At 38.8% G+C, this 17,358-nt stretch overlaps 4 protein-coding genes and 1 non-coding gene across 5 annotated transcripts; 3 read left to right on the top strand and 2 right to left on the bottom strand.

Moving 5' to 3' along the window:
- Positions 1–454: 454 nt before the first annotated feature.
- LOC104821806 (1-Cys peroxiredoxin PER1) lies at positions 455–1,707 on the bottom strand. Its single transcript, XM_010552803.1, has 4 exons — positions 1,509–1,707; positions 1,248–1,396; positions 1,008–1,151; positions 455–907 (listed from the first exon to the last, which is right to left on the bottom strand). Exons 1-4 carry the CDS (start codon positions 1,624–1,626, stop codon positions 659–661), a joined length of 660 nt encoding a protein of 219 aa, XP_010551105.1. The 5' UTR covers positions 1,627–1,707; the 3' UTR covers positions 455–658.
- A 313-nt stretch (positions 1,708–2,020) lies between these two features.
- On the top strand, positions 2,021–2,093 carry TRNAA-UGC. The gene has a single exon. It is a non-coding gene; the product is annotated as a tRNA-Ala (tRNA).
- Positions 2,094–2,444: 351 nt separating this feature from the next.
- On the top strand, positions 2,445–7,917 carry LOC104821883 (DNA (cytosine-5)-methyltransferase DRM1). Its single transcript, XM_010552898.2, has 13 exons — positions 2,445–2,671; positions 3,033–3,109; positions 3,183–3,314; positions 3,555–3,651; positions 3,748–3,845; positions 3,933–4,029; positions 4,595–4,743; positions 5,043–5,142; positions 5,359–5,438; positions 5,679–6,144; positions 6,519–6,531; positions 6,747–7,633; positions 7,720–7,917. Exons 2-12 carry the CDS (start codon positions 3,107–3,109, stop codon positions 7,585–7,587), a joined length of 2,076 nt encoding a protein of 691 aa, XP_010551200.1. The 5' UTR covers positions 2,445–2,671; positions 3,033–3,106; the 3' UTR covers positions 7,588–7,633; positions 7,720–7,917.
- An 85-nt stretch (positions 7,918–8,002) lies between these two features.
- On the bottom strand, positions 8,003–10,199 carry LOC104821805 (polygalacturonase At1g48100). The gene is made up of 6 exons (XM_010552802.1): positions 9,677–10,199; positions 9,433–9,600; positions 9,300–9,344; positions 9,005–9,212; positions 8,779–8,860; positions 8,003–8,682 (listed from the first exon to the last, which is right to left on the bottom strand). Exons 1-6 carry the CDS (start codon positions 10,076–10,078, stop codon positions 8,166–8,168), a joined length of 1,422 nt encoding a protein of 473 aa, XP_010551104.1. The 5' UTR covers positions 10,079–10,199; the 3' UTR covers positions 8,003–8,165.
- Positions 10,200–14,996: 4,797 nt separating this feature from the next.
- On the top strand, positions 14,997–17,217 carry LOC104821803 (probable protein phosphatase 2C 13). The gene is made up of 2 exons (XM_010552801.1): positions 14,997–15,370; positions 15,908–17,217. The coding sequence occupies exons 1-2, from the start codon at positions 15,200–15,202 to the stop codon at positions 16,895–16,897; spliced, it is 1,161 nt and encodes a 386-aa protein (XP_010551103.1). The 5' UTR covers positions 14,997–15,199; the 3' UTR covers positions 16,898–17,217.
- Positions 17,218–17,358: the final 141 nt, after the last annotated feature.

Genomic DNA, 17,358 nt, shown 5'->3' with positions numbered 1-17,358 from the left:
TCTACATAACCATTTGAATATAATTTTTGGTAACCGAAACAACCGAATTCGAAATGTTCACACTAAAATCTTGGTACAGATAAAAACAACTCAAGTTCTTTCTTTGGCCCCATAATTTAATTCTTCTCTCTCTCAGGAAAGATTTAACTCGTATGAACAATGGATAGAGTTTTCATATGATAAAAAGTACTCTCATTCGAAAATTATTATTTAATATTAAAAACAGCTCCATCCACCATCGACCCTTGATTCCTGAATTTATAGTTTACCCTCTAAATCAATTATGATCTTTAATTTAACAATAAAAATAGATATGTGATCCAAATCCTTATATCATCATCTACCATCTGACACGGTTGTAAATCACAATCTGTGGTACTGATCAAAGACAAATTTAACTAAATGTCGGTTATCTAAATTCGATATAACCATTCTCATCATTGATTACCAGGACTTGTACATACGTATATTCTTCGATTAAAAACCCATTTTTTTTTTCAGATCTGTAAGCTTTACAAAAAACATTTCTTTCATGGAGTCGGTCCATGGTCTATCCATATATACCACCAACCATACAGCGTCTGATGATGTATTATATATATATATATATAATGTATATGACACCATATATTTATTCCATATATCAGACGACATCCTCTCAAGTGGGAGTGGTGAAACGGAGATAGGTCTTCTTGGAGGGAAGGTCAACGGTCTCGAACCCCTGAGGGAACAGCTTCTTGGCCTCCTCGTCCGACACTGACGGCGAAATCACGACAGGCTCGCCCGCCTTCCAGTTCACGGGTGTCGCCACTTTGTGTCTCGATGCCATCAGGAGCGAGTCCAATGCCCTTATCACCTCCTCCATGTTCCGCCCCGTTGACGATGGATACAAAAAGCTCAGCTTTATCTGCATATTTTAAAAACACATATATCACGTATACTATATATATATATATATATATATATATACTATTAGGATGTTTACTGTATATATATGTATAGAGGACCTTGAAATCGGGGCCGACGATATGGAGAGCACGAGACGGGACAATCTTTCCAGCATCGCCCTCAATCGGATCTACCATGTTGAGCTGAGGAATGATCTCCCTGCTCGTGTCGGATATTATCGGATACGTCACCTTACACCCTGGCTATTTTATAATACACATATCATCCCACAAAAAGAAAAAAATCATTTAATTATTGGTATCGATCTATATAAGTGATAATATATCGTGTATGTATACCGTGAAGGCCTCGACGTCTTTGATCCACTCTCTGTGAGAGCCAAGGTCGTCGCAGGACAAGCCCAAGAGCTTGACCCCTCTCTTGTGGAACTCGGACTCATACTTGGCCATTGCCCCGAGCTCCGTCGTGCAAACCGGCGTGAAATCCGCTACACACATGTACACACAGAGAGAAGTGACGACCTCCAACCAAATCAAACAATATATATACATACTGAGTACTGACATACATACACATATATAAAGGAGTATAGTACATACAGGGGTGGGAGAAGAGGAGGGTCCATGAATCGGCGAAGTAGTCGTGGAGCTTGAGCTTGCCCTGTGTCGTCTCCACCTCAAGGTTCGGAACCGTGTCTCCTATTGTTATCCCGGGCATCTTTCCCTTCCTCTCTCTTAATCTTATTATTACAACTTTCTTTTGTGTGTGTGTGTTCGTTTAGCTTGTAGCTGGTGTTATATATATTATAGTGTGTGTATATATGTGTTATGGGAGTGAACACATATATAAGAGAAGTTGTGTGCATGAGCAGAACGTGGCATTTGCATGCATTTGCTCTCTTGGTTTCGGCCACGTTTGCGTTTTTCTCTTGACTTCTTCAAACTTAAACTTTACTCCACGGTCTGTTCGGGAAACATGACGGTGTCTCGGGCTGTCGGTGGGTTTCACTACAGAACAAATTTTCTGGTTTGTAAATTTGTCTTTTCGGTTACTGTTCGAATTGATGGTTATCACTGATAAAGTTTTAATTAAGCTAATACCTGAAACGAAAGGGGATGTAGCTCAAATGGTAGAGCGCTCGCTTTGCATGCGAGAGGCACGGGGTTCGATCCCCCGCATCTCCAATTTTCTTCTCTTTTTGGTTCTTCTTCTAAATACGATTTCCCATCCGATGAAAAATACAGATTCTACCAAACATTGTGTATCTATCTAATAATAGTAGATCATGAGCAACTCTTTATTATATTATAATCAAATTGGGTGACTCAATTGATAAAAATGGGGTAAAAAATATTCGAATTCAAAATCATTATTGTTTTAAGGTATAATTGAAACGAAAAATCGATTAATTTTTGGATTATAAAAAAAACTCGTATTATTGTGCATAATGCTCATGGAGATTAATGCCTCTTCACCAGTTCCAACATTTGTCGTGTCTTAGTTGAGAAGTTGTCGCGGTCAGTCTGATCATATCTTTTGTAGGAAAAGACCCTTCAGTCTCCTAATAACCACGCTTCTCAGTTGCCATTAAAATCATCAGACCAGGGGGAGGAAACCCCTTCTGTCTCGTGTCTCTCCATTATCGTTGGAATACCCTCTCTTACGACGCCATATTCCATTTGAAGTTCCCATTTCCAGTTCGCCACGCGCCACCCAGCAGATACTCTCTCTAGCCCGTGCTCTCTGGCTTCGCTTCGATCTGGTGAGTCGCTGGCCACCGCTTGTTAAATGCTCCTCTTTCCTCTCCAATCCAGCCTTGATCAGACGTTTTTTTGTTGTGTTCCTTGTATCTCTCGATCAACGTCGCCCTTGTCTGGATTTAGGGATACTCTACGGTTGTTCGTGGGTTTAGGGTTTTAGTTCGCAAAGAATGCAGTGCCTGGGTTTAGGGTTCTTTACGACTCCCCCTTCTCCTTCCTCTTTCTGGGTATGCCTGCTTCCGGGCGAAATTCCTTGATTAATGGTTTGAGGAACATCTGTCGGATGGTTGTTTATAGGTTATGTGCTTAAAATTCCCGTACTCGATCGATCCCGAGTTGTTAACTTTTCATCCGTTCATGTAGATTTTCATGTGAACTTCTTGGTGGTGTCTGGCTGTGGCCGTTGTTGCTCGTGGCCGTTTTTGTAGTATCTGGCAATGGTATGGAATTCGGTTGATTTAGAGTTCTTATAAACAATTTGTCGATGGGTTCATTTGCTTGAGAATCTTGCAGGGTGACATGCGAGGATTTGTGGGTAGCGGAGGATCCTCGGAGCATGAAAGGGATGAACAGATACTGATGCCTAAAGCAGAAACCTTGGATTTTGACTTGCCATGTGATACCACATACTCTCAGCAGTTTGGTGTATGCTACATTCTCTAAACTTATCAATGTGAACTTTGGAATATTTTTCATTAGGCTGAATTTTCTTTTTATATTTGGCTGTAAGTTAGGTTGTAATCTTTATCGTATTCCATTTTGCCTTGAGGAAAGTGACATAAGTGTTACTTCTTGGGAGAGCCTTGTCTGGAAAACAGACAGAATCTAGCCAACTTGCAGAAGTCCTAAAAGATTCTTGGCTATCATGTCTCATTTGATATTCAGGACAATGCGGCTAGTTCTTCTGGAAGTAATGTGAGGTCACTGCTGATTGAGATGGGATTTCAGCCATCTCTTATTCAGAAAGCAATCGAAGAAAAAGGTACCTAAACAGTTAATATTAGTCCTACGAGTTGTGTTTTTGTGCTAATGTTTACTTGTAGGCTTTGCCTAAATGTGGTTGCTTTTGTTCATCCAGGTGAAGATGATATTGACTTATTACTAGAGACTCTCATGAAGGAATCTGTAGTAAAGCATCCTGGAAAGAGTATGGATGGGCTTATTAGACCCAAACAGGTAAAAGCGGGTAAAATGTGATGCAGGCGGCAGGATTACTTTCCATCTGGTCAGATTTCTATACTTTCTCTTGCCTTTCTTTTGCAGGAACCTGGGGTTGCTCATGAGGATGAAGACAGAAGAATGGCGTTACTAACAATGAGCTTTCCAGAAAATTTGGTCGACTTAGCTATAGATAAGCTTGGTAATCCTTTTAGCATCATAGTGGCTTTGAGATCTAATTTTGCTCCTTTAGGGTTTTCAACCTTATTATTATTTTTTTTGTTCCATGAGTTTGGTAATAAGGTGATAATAGAATTGATAGAGAGAGAAAGTACTATAGAGGTCTATTATTCGCAGCAATTGCCAAAATGTCTAAAATGTGACTATTGCAACAAAGTGATATTTCTTTCAACATTAATTGTGTGTTAGTTCTGGAATTCATTCGCCAATGGAAATACCGAGGTAATGAAACACTGAAGGTATATGAACTCCAAATAGCAGATCATTGTATTCACTTTTAGCATGAGAAATGATGATTGTGGTGATGTAGGTTGAGTTCTGCTCAATGACTGAAATTCAATCCCATTAGTCCGTTGCAGTAAGCTGCTCATATCTTCTAGAAAATCTATGCTTGCACTATCTGGAAATATAGAGATACAGATATTGGAAAATCACTAGGTTTTATTTTTGTCACCAGTATCAAGCTTCTCAATATTTATGTGTCATGTTGACCATCTTTCTTACTTATTGTTGATTCTTCATTGCAGGTAAAGATGCACCAATTGATGAGATGGTTGATTTCATTATTGCTGCCCAGTTAGCTGAAAAATTAGAGGAAGAATCAGACCAAAGTTGTGAAGAAGAACCTGATGTAGTACCTGTTGCTGGTGGTGCTGCTGCTGCTAAGAGACCTGAGGTCTTTGGTGATGCTTCATTAGTTTTTTATTGCATTGCCAGTACTTTCTTGTTTGGCCGAACACGTTTTTCCTTAGTAGAGGGTCCATTTAAGCTTTTTGTGGCATTTTCGAAATAAATACATAATCCACCTTTTGTCCAGTCTTGGTAACCAAGTGTCTGTCTTGGTACCTGCTGATCTTAACCTTCTGTTGATAGTTGTTAGAACCTAGGTTTTAGTACCAATAGTTTTGTTTTGACTCATAATGTTTCATTCTGACTAATTTATGTCATACTCATCATCTTTTCTTGAACAACCAGGTTTCTGATGAATTCTTATTCGAGACAATGGGCAAAACTTTGCATTTGCTGGAAATGGGATTCACTGATCATGAAATTTCATTAGCTGTTGACAAGCTAGGTGGGCAACTTAAAATATTTCTGGTTTATTATGCCTGGAACTGTGTATGAGAGAGAAGATGACCTATGACCTTGTTGCCTGCTATGATATATACTTGACGTTGCAGGAAGTTTTTGGTTTATCGATTTGGGCATGATTGTAATTATGGTCGGATGACATGATAGTCAATTTACTGTCTGGTTCTGCTGTACATTAATCTTTTTGGTTTCTGATCAGGCTCGAAAGGTCAGATTTCTGAGCTTGCTGAGATGATTGTTACTGGTGAAGTTCCTGGTGACCCTGAAGAGATAGAAGAGGTAATATTTCTTTCTAATTCAATAATCGAATTTCTTTCCAATGCTTAAATGACGCTCTTGTTGGTTATGGTCCCTAAACCACCGAAAAAGAATAATGATGGATTGCAATGTTGGAACTAGACCTATTCTGCTAATCAGACTGCAGTGTTTTTTTCCAAGCAATCAAATGCTTTGGCATCTTTTACCCCTTTCACTACATAGATTTGGAGTTTTCCCTCAATGATATGTGTGCCACTGTAGAAAGTTTCTGGGCCTCTTGCGGGGAATGATGCACGTCCTTCAAAGAATTGGAGATTTCTTGGTGCGGAGAGGAAAGATGATCGGGGGAGTTCCTCAACTGGCAAAGTGAATATAAAGCCAGACAGTGGTTGTGGTTCTCTTCCTTCCCAGAACATTGGCTCTGTGGAGGAAACCTCAAGAGGTAAAAGACTGAAAGATGAGGATGGAGATGCCTATCCAGAGGCATATACCGATTTTGATGATAGAGGGAAACGACTAAGACCAGATTATATGGGAAGCTCGAGTTCATTTTTTGAAACCCCGTGGATGGAAGAGAATATCGAGTCAAAAGAAGACGCATATGACATTCCAAAAGCATTGCAGCCACGCTTATCTCAGACTCTTGACCCAGGGGTGGCAAGGAGCCCATATTTCTTCTACGGGAATTTCGCAAATACTTCTCCTCACTGGTGGTCTAAGATCTCAAGTCATTTTTTTTTATATAATTCCGGTACATGGATGATCCTAAAATATGTTTCATCAATAATTGTACTATGCCAGAATTTTAGTGCAGTTACATTATATATGATTTTTTGAATTTATATATTTCCGCTTGTATATGGAATCTTGGAATTAGTTGAAGGTCCTTTTCCAGTTGCTTTATAGATTTAAAATCTTGCAGAAGTATCTAAATCTTCTATCATCATCATCATTATATATATATATATATATATATTAAATCACTGTACAATCTATATTGTTAATGCATATATTCAATATTAATCTTTGACTGATTAGTATATGATTAGATTTTGTTAGTTTAAATTCGGAATTGGATCTTTTAACTGTGATTTTATGTAGAATGTGTTACGCGGCATAAAACAAAAAGAACCATGATGGGGTTGAGATCATGAATCATATTTAATATATAAGATTATCTTTATAATACACAAGTTTCGAAATAACAAATAACCTCTAGGGATTTTTTTTTTAAAAAGGCCTACATAATTCTATTATATATACACCTATGATATATATGTTATGTATTTATAGCGAGCCAACTCATGCAGAAAAATGATAATCTTGCAGGAAAGAGGGGTATGTCCACAATCTTCCCACAGAGAATCGATTCCATATCCTCCCAAAGCCGGTTACATCGATGCAAGATGCACTGCCGCAATTGAAGAGTTGGTGGCCATCCTGGGATATCCGGAAGCATTTTAATGGAATCTGTTCCAGTACAGGCAGAGAATCTCAGCTTTGTGACCGACTTGGACACCTTCTCGCTGAATCAAGGGGAATTCCTTCTGAACAGCAACGGAAACTGATCCTTCATCAAGGTTATGCCTCAAACCTGATATGGATCGCCCCAAGAATCCTCTCACCTATGGAGCCTGAACATCTAGAGCGCATCCTGGGATATCCCTCTAGCCACACGGATATCAGTGGAACTCGGTCTGCAGAAAGATTGAAATTGTTTGAATACTGCTTCCAAACAGACACAGTGGGTTACCATCTATCTGTGCTCAAGGGCATGTTTCCTACCGGGATAACGGTGTTATCAATCTTTAGTGGGATCGGTGGTGCAGAAGTTGCATTGGACCGGCTTGGCATCAAACTTAAAGGGGTTGTCTCAGTGGAGCCATGTGGATTGAGCCGTAGCATCCTGAAGAAATGGTGGCAGAGATCAGGACAACCTGGGGAGCTTGTACAGATTGAAGAAATACAGAGCCTAAAGACCAAGAAGCTGGAGACTCTGGTGGAGAGGTTTGGCGGGTTTGACCTCATCATCTGTCAAAACCCTCCGACTCCACCTGATTTATCTAAAGAACACTCTGAAAGAATACCTCTCGAATTTGAAGACTTCTCTCTGTTCACTCAGTTTGTTCGTGTTTTGGAGCGTGTAAGGGATATGACAGCTACAAGCTGACTCTTTTCTCCCCGAAAAACCCAATGTATCACTGTCTCGTCAGAAGGTAGAAACTTATCAGCACATACCCTTCTTTCTTGAAATGTTTCTCATTACCTGACGCGTTTTCTAAGTCGTTTGCTTCATCCGCAGATGGGATATGGGCGGGGGCTGTTCAGAGCAAACCCAGTGCTGGAATGGAGATGGGATTGGTATGTTACCATTTTGATGTTGTATCATGATATGTATTATGTGTATATAATGAAGTCGTTGTTGGCCTTTTCACTTTGGAGTTGAATTCTCAGACAGTACTACTAGACTAGACTAGGTCTCCTGTTTACGTTTCTGTTCCATGGGGGTCGCTGTTCTACTTGTCCTGACCGAATCTTCTTCTTTAAAAAAAAAAACAAAAAAAAAGAAGAGGAAGATGAGAACATTATGAAACGAAGTGATTGGGCAAAAATGGCGTGCATTTGTAGAATATCATTGGTTGAGGAATCAACCCATCTACCACAAGATACATACGTACATATATATATGTATAGGAGAATGTAATCATATAGGTCATATGTGTGTTATTAAGGATTTTTCCGGCAGGATCAGCAGGTGAGGTTGGAGTCGGAGGGATCGGAGTAGAACTGGGAGGAGGGGGGGAAGCCTTGGAGCAAGCAGGAGATGGGAGGGATGGTGAGCGTCTCCTGTGTGCCGTAAGCGTTCCAGCAGAAAGGATCGTCGACGAGCTCTCCTTCCTCCGGCAAGAGCTCCACCTCCGACATGGTTATGTTCGTGCATGCGACCGTGTCGCTGCACGCAAAGTGGATCGGCGGGCTCCTCACGTCGTAAGTGCCCTTGATGTTTCGGTACTCGATCCCGTCCACCCGGACAGCCGATGTCTCGTTCCGACACTCCTTGGACATGCAGTAGTACTGGTCGATGATGATGCAGTTCCTCACGTTCTCCATCTCTATGTTCTCGAACAGGAGTTGCCCGACGTAGCCGGTTCCACCCTGCCACGTCTTTATCCTCAGCCCGTTGTCCGACTCTCTTATCGCCACGTTCCTCACTGTTATGTTCCGTACGCATGCCTCCGAGTTATGCACCCCTAAGCTCCCTATGCTGCATCATGATGATGACATCCATGTGATGACATGTCATGTATGATGATACACATGTATAAAAGGAAAAAAAAAAGGGGTCGAGGGAAAGGGGAACCTTATGCCGTGACTGGGGCCGCATGTCACACCGTCGATGTCGACGTCAGAGCATCCAGGCCCAATGGATATGCAGTCGTCCCCTGTTTTATCATCACCATCATCATCGTCATTTCACCATCTGCCATCTCTTTCCAACATATTCTCCATTATCTCAACCAAATCTCTGTCCTTGTTTAATCATTTGGGTATGTTCTTTAAAAGGAGAAAAAGGGGGGGTTAGTCACCGTTGCTGACAAGGGAGTTGTAGATGGAGACGGATCTGGTGTTCTCGATGTGGATGCCGTCGGTGTTGGGGCTTAGCTTTGGGGACGAGATTTGGAGCTCGTTGATGTGGACTCCCTCGCATCCGTCGAACTTCATGTGGAACTGCGGGCTGTTCTCTATCCTCACCCCTCTCACCTCTATGTTGTTGCTCATGAAAAACCTTATCATCTATTATTATAACAAAAATAATAATTATAAAATGGGTGATTTGAGAGTGGATAGTGGGGAATGTGATATATATATATACACACTTACGGCAGGGCTGTCACATGGTCCGGAGACTGTTGATCCATTCGGCCCCTGAACCATTACAACATAATTATGATTCAACAACATATTATATCAGCATATAAATTTGATTAATTTGATACAAAGAGAGGATACGCACGCGGTGAGGCTTGCAAGGTAGGTCCCACCACTTCTGGCCATTCCCTTCGATCGTCCCTTTCCCCTTCAGACGGAAGCCGTCCAGTCTATAGAACACCAACCACTGCTTCTTGCTGTCCGCTTCCGGCCACTCCTCCGGTCCGTCCGGAGTCATCACCACCCCGTCCACCTTCATTTTTTATTATAATTATAATCCCCAAACCAAAAGAGAAAAAATAAACTATTTTTAAAAAACCATATTTCACCTGAAATACGAGTCCCGGTTTACACGGCCCTGAGAAGATTGTGGATGTGATTTTGAATACTCCGCCTTCTGGCGCCAAAACGACGCCGGACTCAACCCCACACGCCGCTTTCCACGCCGCTCTAAACGCCGCCGTATCATCGCACGACCCGTCTCCCACCGCCCCGTACGACGTCACGTCGAACACGCAGGGTTCCGAATCACCTGGCACCGGGTCCGGGGCTGGAGCCGGGTCGGTTCCCGGTGTCGGATACGGGTACGGGTCCGACGGCACGCTTGGCGGGTTCGCTTGAACTTTCGATCTCTTGTGGTAATGCGGCCTTCCCCGGGCGCCGCATATTAGATTACCGGAAAGGACAGCAATGGCGATGTAAATCACGAGAGTGCCACGGAGAACGCGCATTGCTTGGAGGAAGCTTCTAGTTATGGTGACCAGTGGAAATGGAAGACGATTTTGCAAAGAAAGGAGACAGAGAGAGAATGAGCAAGTTGAGTTGGAAGAGAGCTTCGAAGCGGAGAGAGAGTTGCTCTGCTGTTTTATAGGGACAGAAACAGAGTGTTTCCGGTGGCGAAGTGGGAGAGGAGGACACGTGTCGACACATGGTTGATTCTGGAGTGGTGGGTCTAATGTTTTTTTTTTTTTGGTGTAACTAGCCGAATTCTAATTTTGATGGATCGTCTTTTTGTCAATCGTTTTTATTTTTGGGAGTTTTTATATGAATAAATTTTACATTATGTTCTTACCTTTTTTTTCTCTCAAAGTTATTATTATAATTAAATTTATTGCCGCCTTAAATTTAAGTTACTTTTTTGCGTGCGTTTCTGATGCCGTTAGTCGTCGTCTTAGTTTGGCTCTGTGTCACGTGGTCCCAGTGATCTCATGTTACATATGTTCTGAGATCTTGTCGGATTTATTTATTTGTTTGTCTTCTTCTGTTAGTTATTTCTGCTCCTATTTTTCACAAGTGAAAATAGTTTTATAATGTACGATATTCGACTTTAGTTATAATTTTCTATTATATATCAATGGTTTTTTTAATAATCCAAAAATTCACGGTAGTTTTGACCTAAATAAGTCTTTCAAAAATAGTAAAAATCCATATAAATATATCTCCTACAAACTCGAACTTAAATTGGTAAAAAACTTTATTCTAAATCTTTCAAAAATAGTAGAAATCCATATAAATATCTCTCCTACAAACTCAAACTCGAACTTAAATTGGTAAAAAACTTTATTCTATTTTTACTAATTGAGCCATATAATCTTGGATTATATATCAAATATTATCATTCCCATACCCTTTGTTTTAATATTTAATTTCTCAATAAATTGGTTGAAATTTGTTTCATAAAATATTAGATTTAGGTGGATTTAAATTGAGCTAAATCGGTACCGATCAAATATTGTAATACTACAAAAGATTGGTTGGGGTTGGTCGGGGTAACAAATTGTAATTGTAACAGAGTTTTTGCATAATCGCATCATGGTTTAATATTTAATTTAATCATAAATTTTTTTAAAAAAAACATTGGTATCAATTTTATTATGAAATTCAGCTTAAATGCAAGGGTTAGAGTGTTATATTATGTTAGATGTTAAAAGAGAAGAAAGAAAGGTTACATCGACCGTTTTAGGAGAAATAAACATAGAAAAGGGGACAAAAAGTGATTACTCAATAGCGTTCTAATTGGATTTTTCCTGAAAATATTTTCTAATAAAATTGTCGTAGTACCTACACGTAACAGCTAATTTGTCTCTTCTGTTTGATGTATTCTGGCTTGTATCTACAGTATATATAACATGTGTGTGTATATATACATACATATATAATAATAATAATAAAAATGAGTTATTCAGCATCAATGCTTAAAATTCATTTTTTTTTATATAATTCCGGTACATGGATGATCCTAAAATATGTTTCATCAATAATTGTACTATGCCAGAATTTTAGTGCAGTTACATTATATATGATTTTTTGAATTTATATATTTCCGCTTGTATATGGAATCTTGGAATTAGTTGAAGGTCCTTTTCCAGTTGCTTTATAGATTTAAAATCTTGCAGAAGTATCTAAATCTTCTATCATCATCATCATTATATATATATATATATATATATTAAATCACTGTACAATCTATATTGTTAATGCATATATTCAATATTAATCTTTGACTGATTAGTATATGATTAGATTTTGTTAGTTTAAATTCGGAATTGGATCTTTTAACTGTGATTTTATGTAGAATGTGTTACGCGGCATAAAACAAAAAGAACCATGATGGGGTTGAGATCATGAATCATATTTAATATATAAGATTATCTTTATAATACACAAGTTTCGAAATAACAAATAACCTCTAGGGATTTTTTTTTTAAAAAGGCCTACATAATTCTATTATATATACACCTATGATATATATGTTATGTATTTATAGCGAGCCAACTCATGCAGAAAAATGATAATCTTGCGATACGGCCAAACTTGGCGAGTTTCATTTAATAAAAGGAATTATATCAAATATGTGGTGTGGTACATGGAATATCGAATATGGAAGGAAAAAAATGACAGAAAATGGAAATTCGGCAAATATTTAATATGAGTCTATACATACACATGAACACACACACACACACACACATATATATATATATATATATATATATATATATGGATCTTTTAGGTGGGTAGTTCACAGGGTTCAGGAGATGGTTTGATTCATTCTGCCCTTTATTGGTCAACGTTTTGGCCTTGTAAGAATAGATGTGTGATCCAGGATGGATGTTTTGCTTATATACATCCAAATATGGATGTGTTGTCTTTATTGGTTGATGGAATTCCTGATTATTCTCTTGGACGGCTTGATGCTGGAATGAATGTAGTCTTCTTCTTTTCTTTCTTGTGGATTGAGAAGCTGTTGATGTCAAGATCTTATCTTCATTCTTTCTCATGGATGATCTGATATGTCTTTTTGTTTTCCTTGGATGGGTTCTGATGTATAATACTACCTCTCCCCATAGATTGACCGAATGAATGAATGCGTGGATGAATGTTTGAATGAAGGAATGAATGGATGGATGAGTGAATAGGGAAAGGGAATGTGTACAAGTCTCGTGACACTTTGTTGTATTTTAGTTGAACCTTTTTCTTGTGGACGAAGAAGACGTTAGGACGGGAACATGAGGAATGCTTCCGAATTTATTGTCCCTTTTTTTTTTATCAAGCTTCTATATATACATACATACATACACACGCAAAGGAATATTCCTTTTGATTTCTTGAGTATATTGATGTGTGTGTGTATATATATATACATATGTACGTGGTTACGTACACGTGTATATGTACATTTGCATTCGTATTTGTCGACGAGGAAAATGATTTAGTGGGTCGTTACGTTAAAAACGATTAAACCCTCATTTGTACGTCGAATAATAAGCTGTTGTTATTTACAGATTCCACGAACTTTGCATGCATTGACTGTAATAATAAAATTAATAATTTTAAAGCAAGTTTTGTCTGTGTCTGTCACGTGTTTGATCCTCTCACGGGTGGGGTAAGAAGGGTTTGTGGCTTACAACTACGCCACGTGGAGCCCTCAATTCCACGCGCCCTGCACGCTCTCAGTTAGTGGCTGCTTTCTGCGTGAGATCGGACACGTGTTCGTCCCTGATCCTTTTGCCGCAAGGAAAAAAATGAGAGGAAGAGATTACTCAAGGTGAATATATATTTTTTGGTTTAACATGGTGAATATATATATATATATATATATATATATATATGTATGTATGTATATTTGATAATCGGTAACCAAGGTGAATGAATATACGTCAAGGCCAAATATATGTAATATTAGCGCCCTTTTGTGGTCGGCAAAAGAATGTGTATGTTATATATATATATATTATAAGAATGTGTATGTTATATATATATATATATTATATGTACGTGTATATATGATATATATGTATATGATTCATGATTGTGTGTATATAAAAAACGTTTGGTACTCATTCATAAGGAGACATATAAAAGCTGGTAATCGTTAAATTATGTGTATCGTATAATTCATGATTAGCTCTACAAGGGCTTTATCAAATATTTAATCATATAATTTTGATTTAAATAGTAGTTAATAGTATTGGTTTCAACTACATGTACAGATATATCCAAATTAGTTATAAAATTAAATATTTAACTAAAAAAATAAATTAAATAATGATAAGAAATTGAGGAGGTGGCACGTGTGAGTCTGAGACTCACGGGTTTGCCTTGTGTTGTTGCATCCCGAATCACGATCACGGGTGAGAGATTTATCTATTTTTATTATTATTATTTTTTATTATCCTAAGGATTATCATTTTTTTTTATTAAAAAAACAGTGTTTGGAGTTCACACTCGAAAGGAAAGACGGTTCTTTTTATTTGTCGGGTTTACAGTGATATTAAATCGCAATGCTTTTTTTAAAATCCGAATTGGACCGAACCACCATAATTGAGCCCAACAACAATTTGGGCCTTCATAAAAGGCCCATTAAGTGATTTGACATAATAAACATCCAATGGGCTTTCTACTTGTTTTCCTGCGGGTTCACGTGACAGAAAGAGTTGCTTCTAGATATAATCTTATCTCAACTCAACAACCCTTTGGAATAATTTATATTTGGTTTTCAATTTTCAGTTGCCAACATTTATAGATTGAATTATTTTATTATTATTATATATCATCCAGATCAAGTTTTTCTCCCCATTATTTTGTAAAATCAAAACAACGTGTTTAATTCATAAATAAACGGAACATTAAAAAAAAAAAGGTAAAACACATCAAAATTTCTAAATTTGTAAAATGGTGGAAAATAAATTATTTTCAAAACTCATTATAATTTCCATTTATGATAAAAAAAAAATTTGAATCAATATCTTTAGAGTTTTTTCTGAAATCAATTAACAAGTTAACGAATTATAATGATATATTTTATAAGTTTGGGAATTATAATAACATATTTTATAAATTTAGGAATAAATTTATCTAGTAAAAAAATTAAAAATCTCTTTTACACTGTTCTATAAATTTAGAAATTTTTATTGGTTTTAACCTAAAAAAACTTAAATAAACGGAACATAGACATGGTCTAAAAGGATATTTTCGTCTAAAAAAATGTTGTTTTTGTATTTGAAGAAGGTATGATATCATAGAAATGAGCCATGTGCCATGCGGTGGGTTAATAGTGAAACCATGCGTCAAAATATTTTCGCATATTATATTATTAAATTTTGTTATTTTAATTATAAAATGCGTATCCGCATGGCTGTTGGAATCAAAATCCCTAATTGCCCAGGAGAAGACGGCAACGGAACACCCAACGCATAAATCAAACCCTACGTTCCCATATTCTTATTCTTCGCGAATTTCAATTGCGTCCAAGCAAAGCTTCTGCAGCCCAAATTTCTCGGCTTTATACGTGATTTGCTTTTGGAGATCTCTCATTCGGATTTGCTCGGGAGAGAGGGAGAAAAAAAACCATGATTCTGAGCCAAACAATCGCCACGGAGGCTGAGATTAGGGTTCTTGACGTTAAGTGTCATGTTTCCGTCGGCAAAGAGCAGAACAATTTTCAGATCGGCGAAGTTCGTGTCGCTGGGTCGACATGTGCTGAGATTTCGGGTTCTGCTGAATCGCTTCAATTCGAATCGGTATGTCTTTGGGTTCGGGATCTAGATCGCTGCTTTTCAGTTTTGATGCTTGGACCCTTTTTGTTCTTGATTTTCTTAGTTCCTCTGGTCCCTGCGGTTTCAGATATTCCGATGAAAACGCACGTTGGGTCCAATTGAAGTTCGTTTCTTCTTCCTTGTAATCCCGTTTGGTCGTCCTAGATAGGAGTTAGCATTTAGGTTCTTCAGGAGATGTCGTCGCAAAAGATCTTAGTAATAGTCAATTCTGAATCATGACTTGGCTTAAGTCGGTGGCTTTTCGCGAGTTTCCTGTCTAATTTCTTTTGCCCTTTTCTGCCTGGAGCCTCACAAACAGAAAAATTGTGTGGATTTACCATATTTTGAAATTTGCTGATGTAACATTCATGGATCAATGTTCTTGTTGCCATAGAAACAGCTTTGAATGCCTTGTGAATCGTTTAAGTATATTTGCCTGAATTTCCCTTTATTATGTGAAGCTTTGAACTAGCAGACCTTGCAATTTCTTATGCATCTTTTTCTGTGATTATGTTCAAGCAGGTCATGAGTTGCTCTGCAACTACTATCGGAGAACCTGTCGCTGCTTTTGTCCCTGTGTTACGTTCTGGAAGTTTTGCTGACATCGGCTGCCGAGACTCCATGGATGACGAACACATATGCATAGACGATCTCTCAGCTCATCTTGGATCTAATGTCTTCAATCTTTCGGTTCCTTGTGCTTTCTACGGCGTGTTTGATGGCCATGGCGGACCCGAGGCAGCACTTTACATGAAAGAGAATGCAACAAGACTGTTCTTTCATGACGCCGATTTTCCTGAAATGCCCTCCATCATGAATGCCGTTTTCTTGAAAGAGCTTGAGAATTCTCATCGGAAAGCTTATCTCTTGGCTGATCTCGCCATGGCTGACGAAAGCATTGTGAATGGCTCATGTGGGACAACATCCTTGACAGCCCTTGTAATTGGACAGCACCTATTGGTCGCTAACACTGGTGATTGCCGTGCAGTGCTCTCCCGGAAAGGAGTGGCTGTCGAGATGTCATTTGATCACCGGTCGACATTCGAGCCAGAACGCAAGCGGGTACAGGATTTAGGAGGATACTTTGAGGATGGATATCTCAACGGGGTTCTGGCTATCACCCGGGCCCTCGGGGACTGGGAAATGAAGAAGTTTCCTCCCTTTGGCACCTCTTCTCCCCTAATCCCTGAACCGGACGTTCAACAGATCATTCTTGGAGAGGAAGACGAGTTCTTGATTCTGGGATGTGATGGCATATGGGACGTGATGTCGAGCCAGTATGCTGTTAGTCTTGTCAGACAAGGGCTCCGGAGGCATGACGACCCGAGAAAATGCGCGATGGAGCTTGTGAAAGAGGCGATGAGGCTTGACTCTTCGGACAATCTAACGGCCGTGGTTGTGTGCTTCTCTGCTGTCAAACCTCTGACCCAGCCAACGCAGAGAAGGAAATCACGGTTCTTCGTTTCTGATGAAGCCCGGGTTCGGTTACAGGCCTTGCTAGGAGGCAACTGATGAGAGTTCTGGCGGTGTGTGTATATATATCAGCACAGATTCTTTGGCCCAATTGAAGATAATTTTGCTGACATTACTTCTCTGATTCAAGGCGGGATAAAATGGAATAAAAAGAAAACAAGAAGAGAAGACATTTTTGTTATGTGTTTCGTTTTTTTCTTGATCTTGTTTGTGGCTGTTTCAGAGAGAGAGAGAGAGCAGAGACAAAGATTCCTAAAGTTTTGGTAGTTTTGTTGCGGAGGACATAAACACAAACTGATGCGAGGAATTTAAGTTGAGGTTTTCATCGGATGTTGCCTGTTGTGATTCCTCTGAGGATTTTTTTTGTTGTTTTAGGGTTTTTTGTGTGTGATTCCAAGGCCATAATATACACACGCAACGCATGCATGCATGCATCTTGTTGTGTGTGTGTATGTCTTACAGCGTTTAATTAAAGAAATATATAAACATATAAACACTTC

Source organism: Tarenaya hassleriana, unplaced genomic scaffold, assembly GCF_000463585.1.
Source record: "Tarenaya hassleriana unplaced genomic scaffold, ASM46358v1 Cleome34, whole genome shotgun sequence".
Lineage (NCBI taxonomy): Eukaryota > Viridiplantae > Streptophyta > Magnoliopsida > Brassicales > Cleomaceae > Tarenaya > Tarenaya hassleriana.
The sequence above is the reverse complement of the archived record's forward strand: the minus strand, read 5'-3'. Positions and strand labels throughout refer to the sequence as shown.

What these genes read in the sequence shown, in the direction of transcription:
- LOC104821803 (XM_010552801.1), top strand. Translation starts at nt 15,200, where the DNA reads ATGATTCTGAGCCAAACAATCGCCACGGAGGCTGAGATTAGGGTTCTT. An exon ending in AATCGCTTCAATTCGAATCG is followed by an intron (nt 15,371 to 15,907) that starts GTATGTCTTTGG and finishes ATGTTCAAGCAG; the next exon opens with GTCATGAGTTGCTCTGCAAC.
- LOC104821805 (XM_010552802.1), bottom strand. Translation starts at nt 10,078, where the DNA reads ATGCGCGTTCTCCGTGGCACTCTCGTGATTTACATCGCCATTGCTGTC. An exon ending in AACCGGGACTCGTATTTCAG is followed by an intron (nt 9,601 to 9,676) that starts GTGAAATATGGT and finishes TAAAAAATGAAG; the next exon opens with GTGGACGGGGTGGTGATGAC. An exon ending in CAACTCCCTTGTCAGCAACG is followed by an intron (nt 8,861 to 9,004) that starts GTGACTAACCCC and finishes ATGATAAAACAG; the next exon opens with GGGACGACTGCATATCCATT.
- LOC104821883 (XM_010552898.2), top strand. An exon ending in GAAAGCAATCGAAGAAAAAG is followed by an intron (nt 3,652 to 3,747) that starts GTACCTAAACAG and finishes TTGTTCATCCAG; the next exon opens with GTGAAGATGATATTGACTTA. An exon ending in ACCCTGAAGAGATAGAAGAG is followed by an intron (nt 5,439 to 5,678) that starts GTAATATTTCTT and finishes GTGCCACTGTAG; the next exon opens with AAAGTTTCTGGGCCTCTTGC.
- LOC104821806 (XM_010552803.1), bottom strand. Translation starts at nt 1,626, where the DNA reads ATGCCCGGGATAACAATAGGAGACACGGTTCCGAACCTTGAGGTGGAG. An exon ending in CCTCCTCTTCTCCCACCCCT is followed by an intron (nt 1,397 to 1,508) that starts GTATGTACTATA and finishes ACATGTGTGTAG; the next exon opens with CGGATTTCACGCCGGTTTGC. An exon ending in AAGACGTCGAGGCCTTCACG is followed by an intron (nt 1,152 to 1,247) that starts GTATACATACAC and finishes ATTATAAAATAG; the next exon opens with CCAGGGTGTAAGGTGACGTA.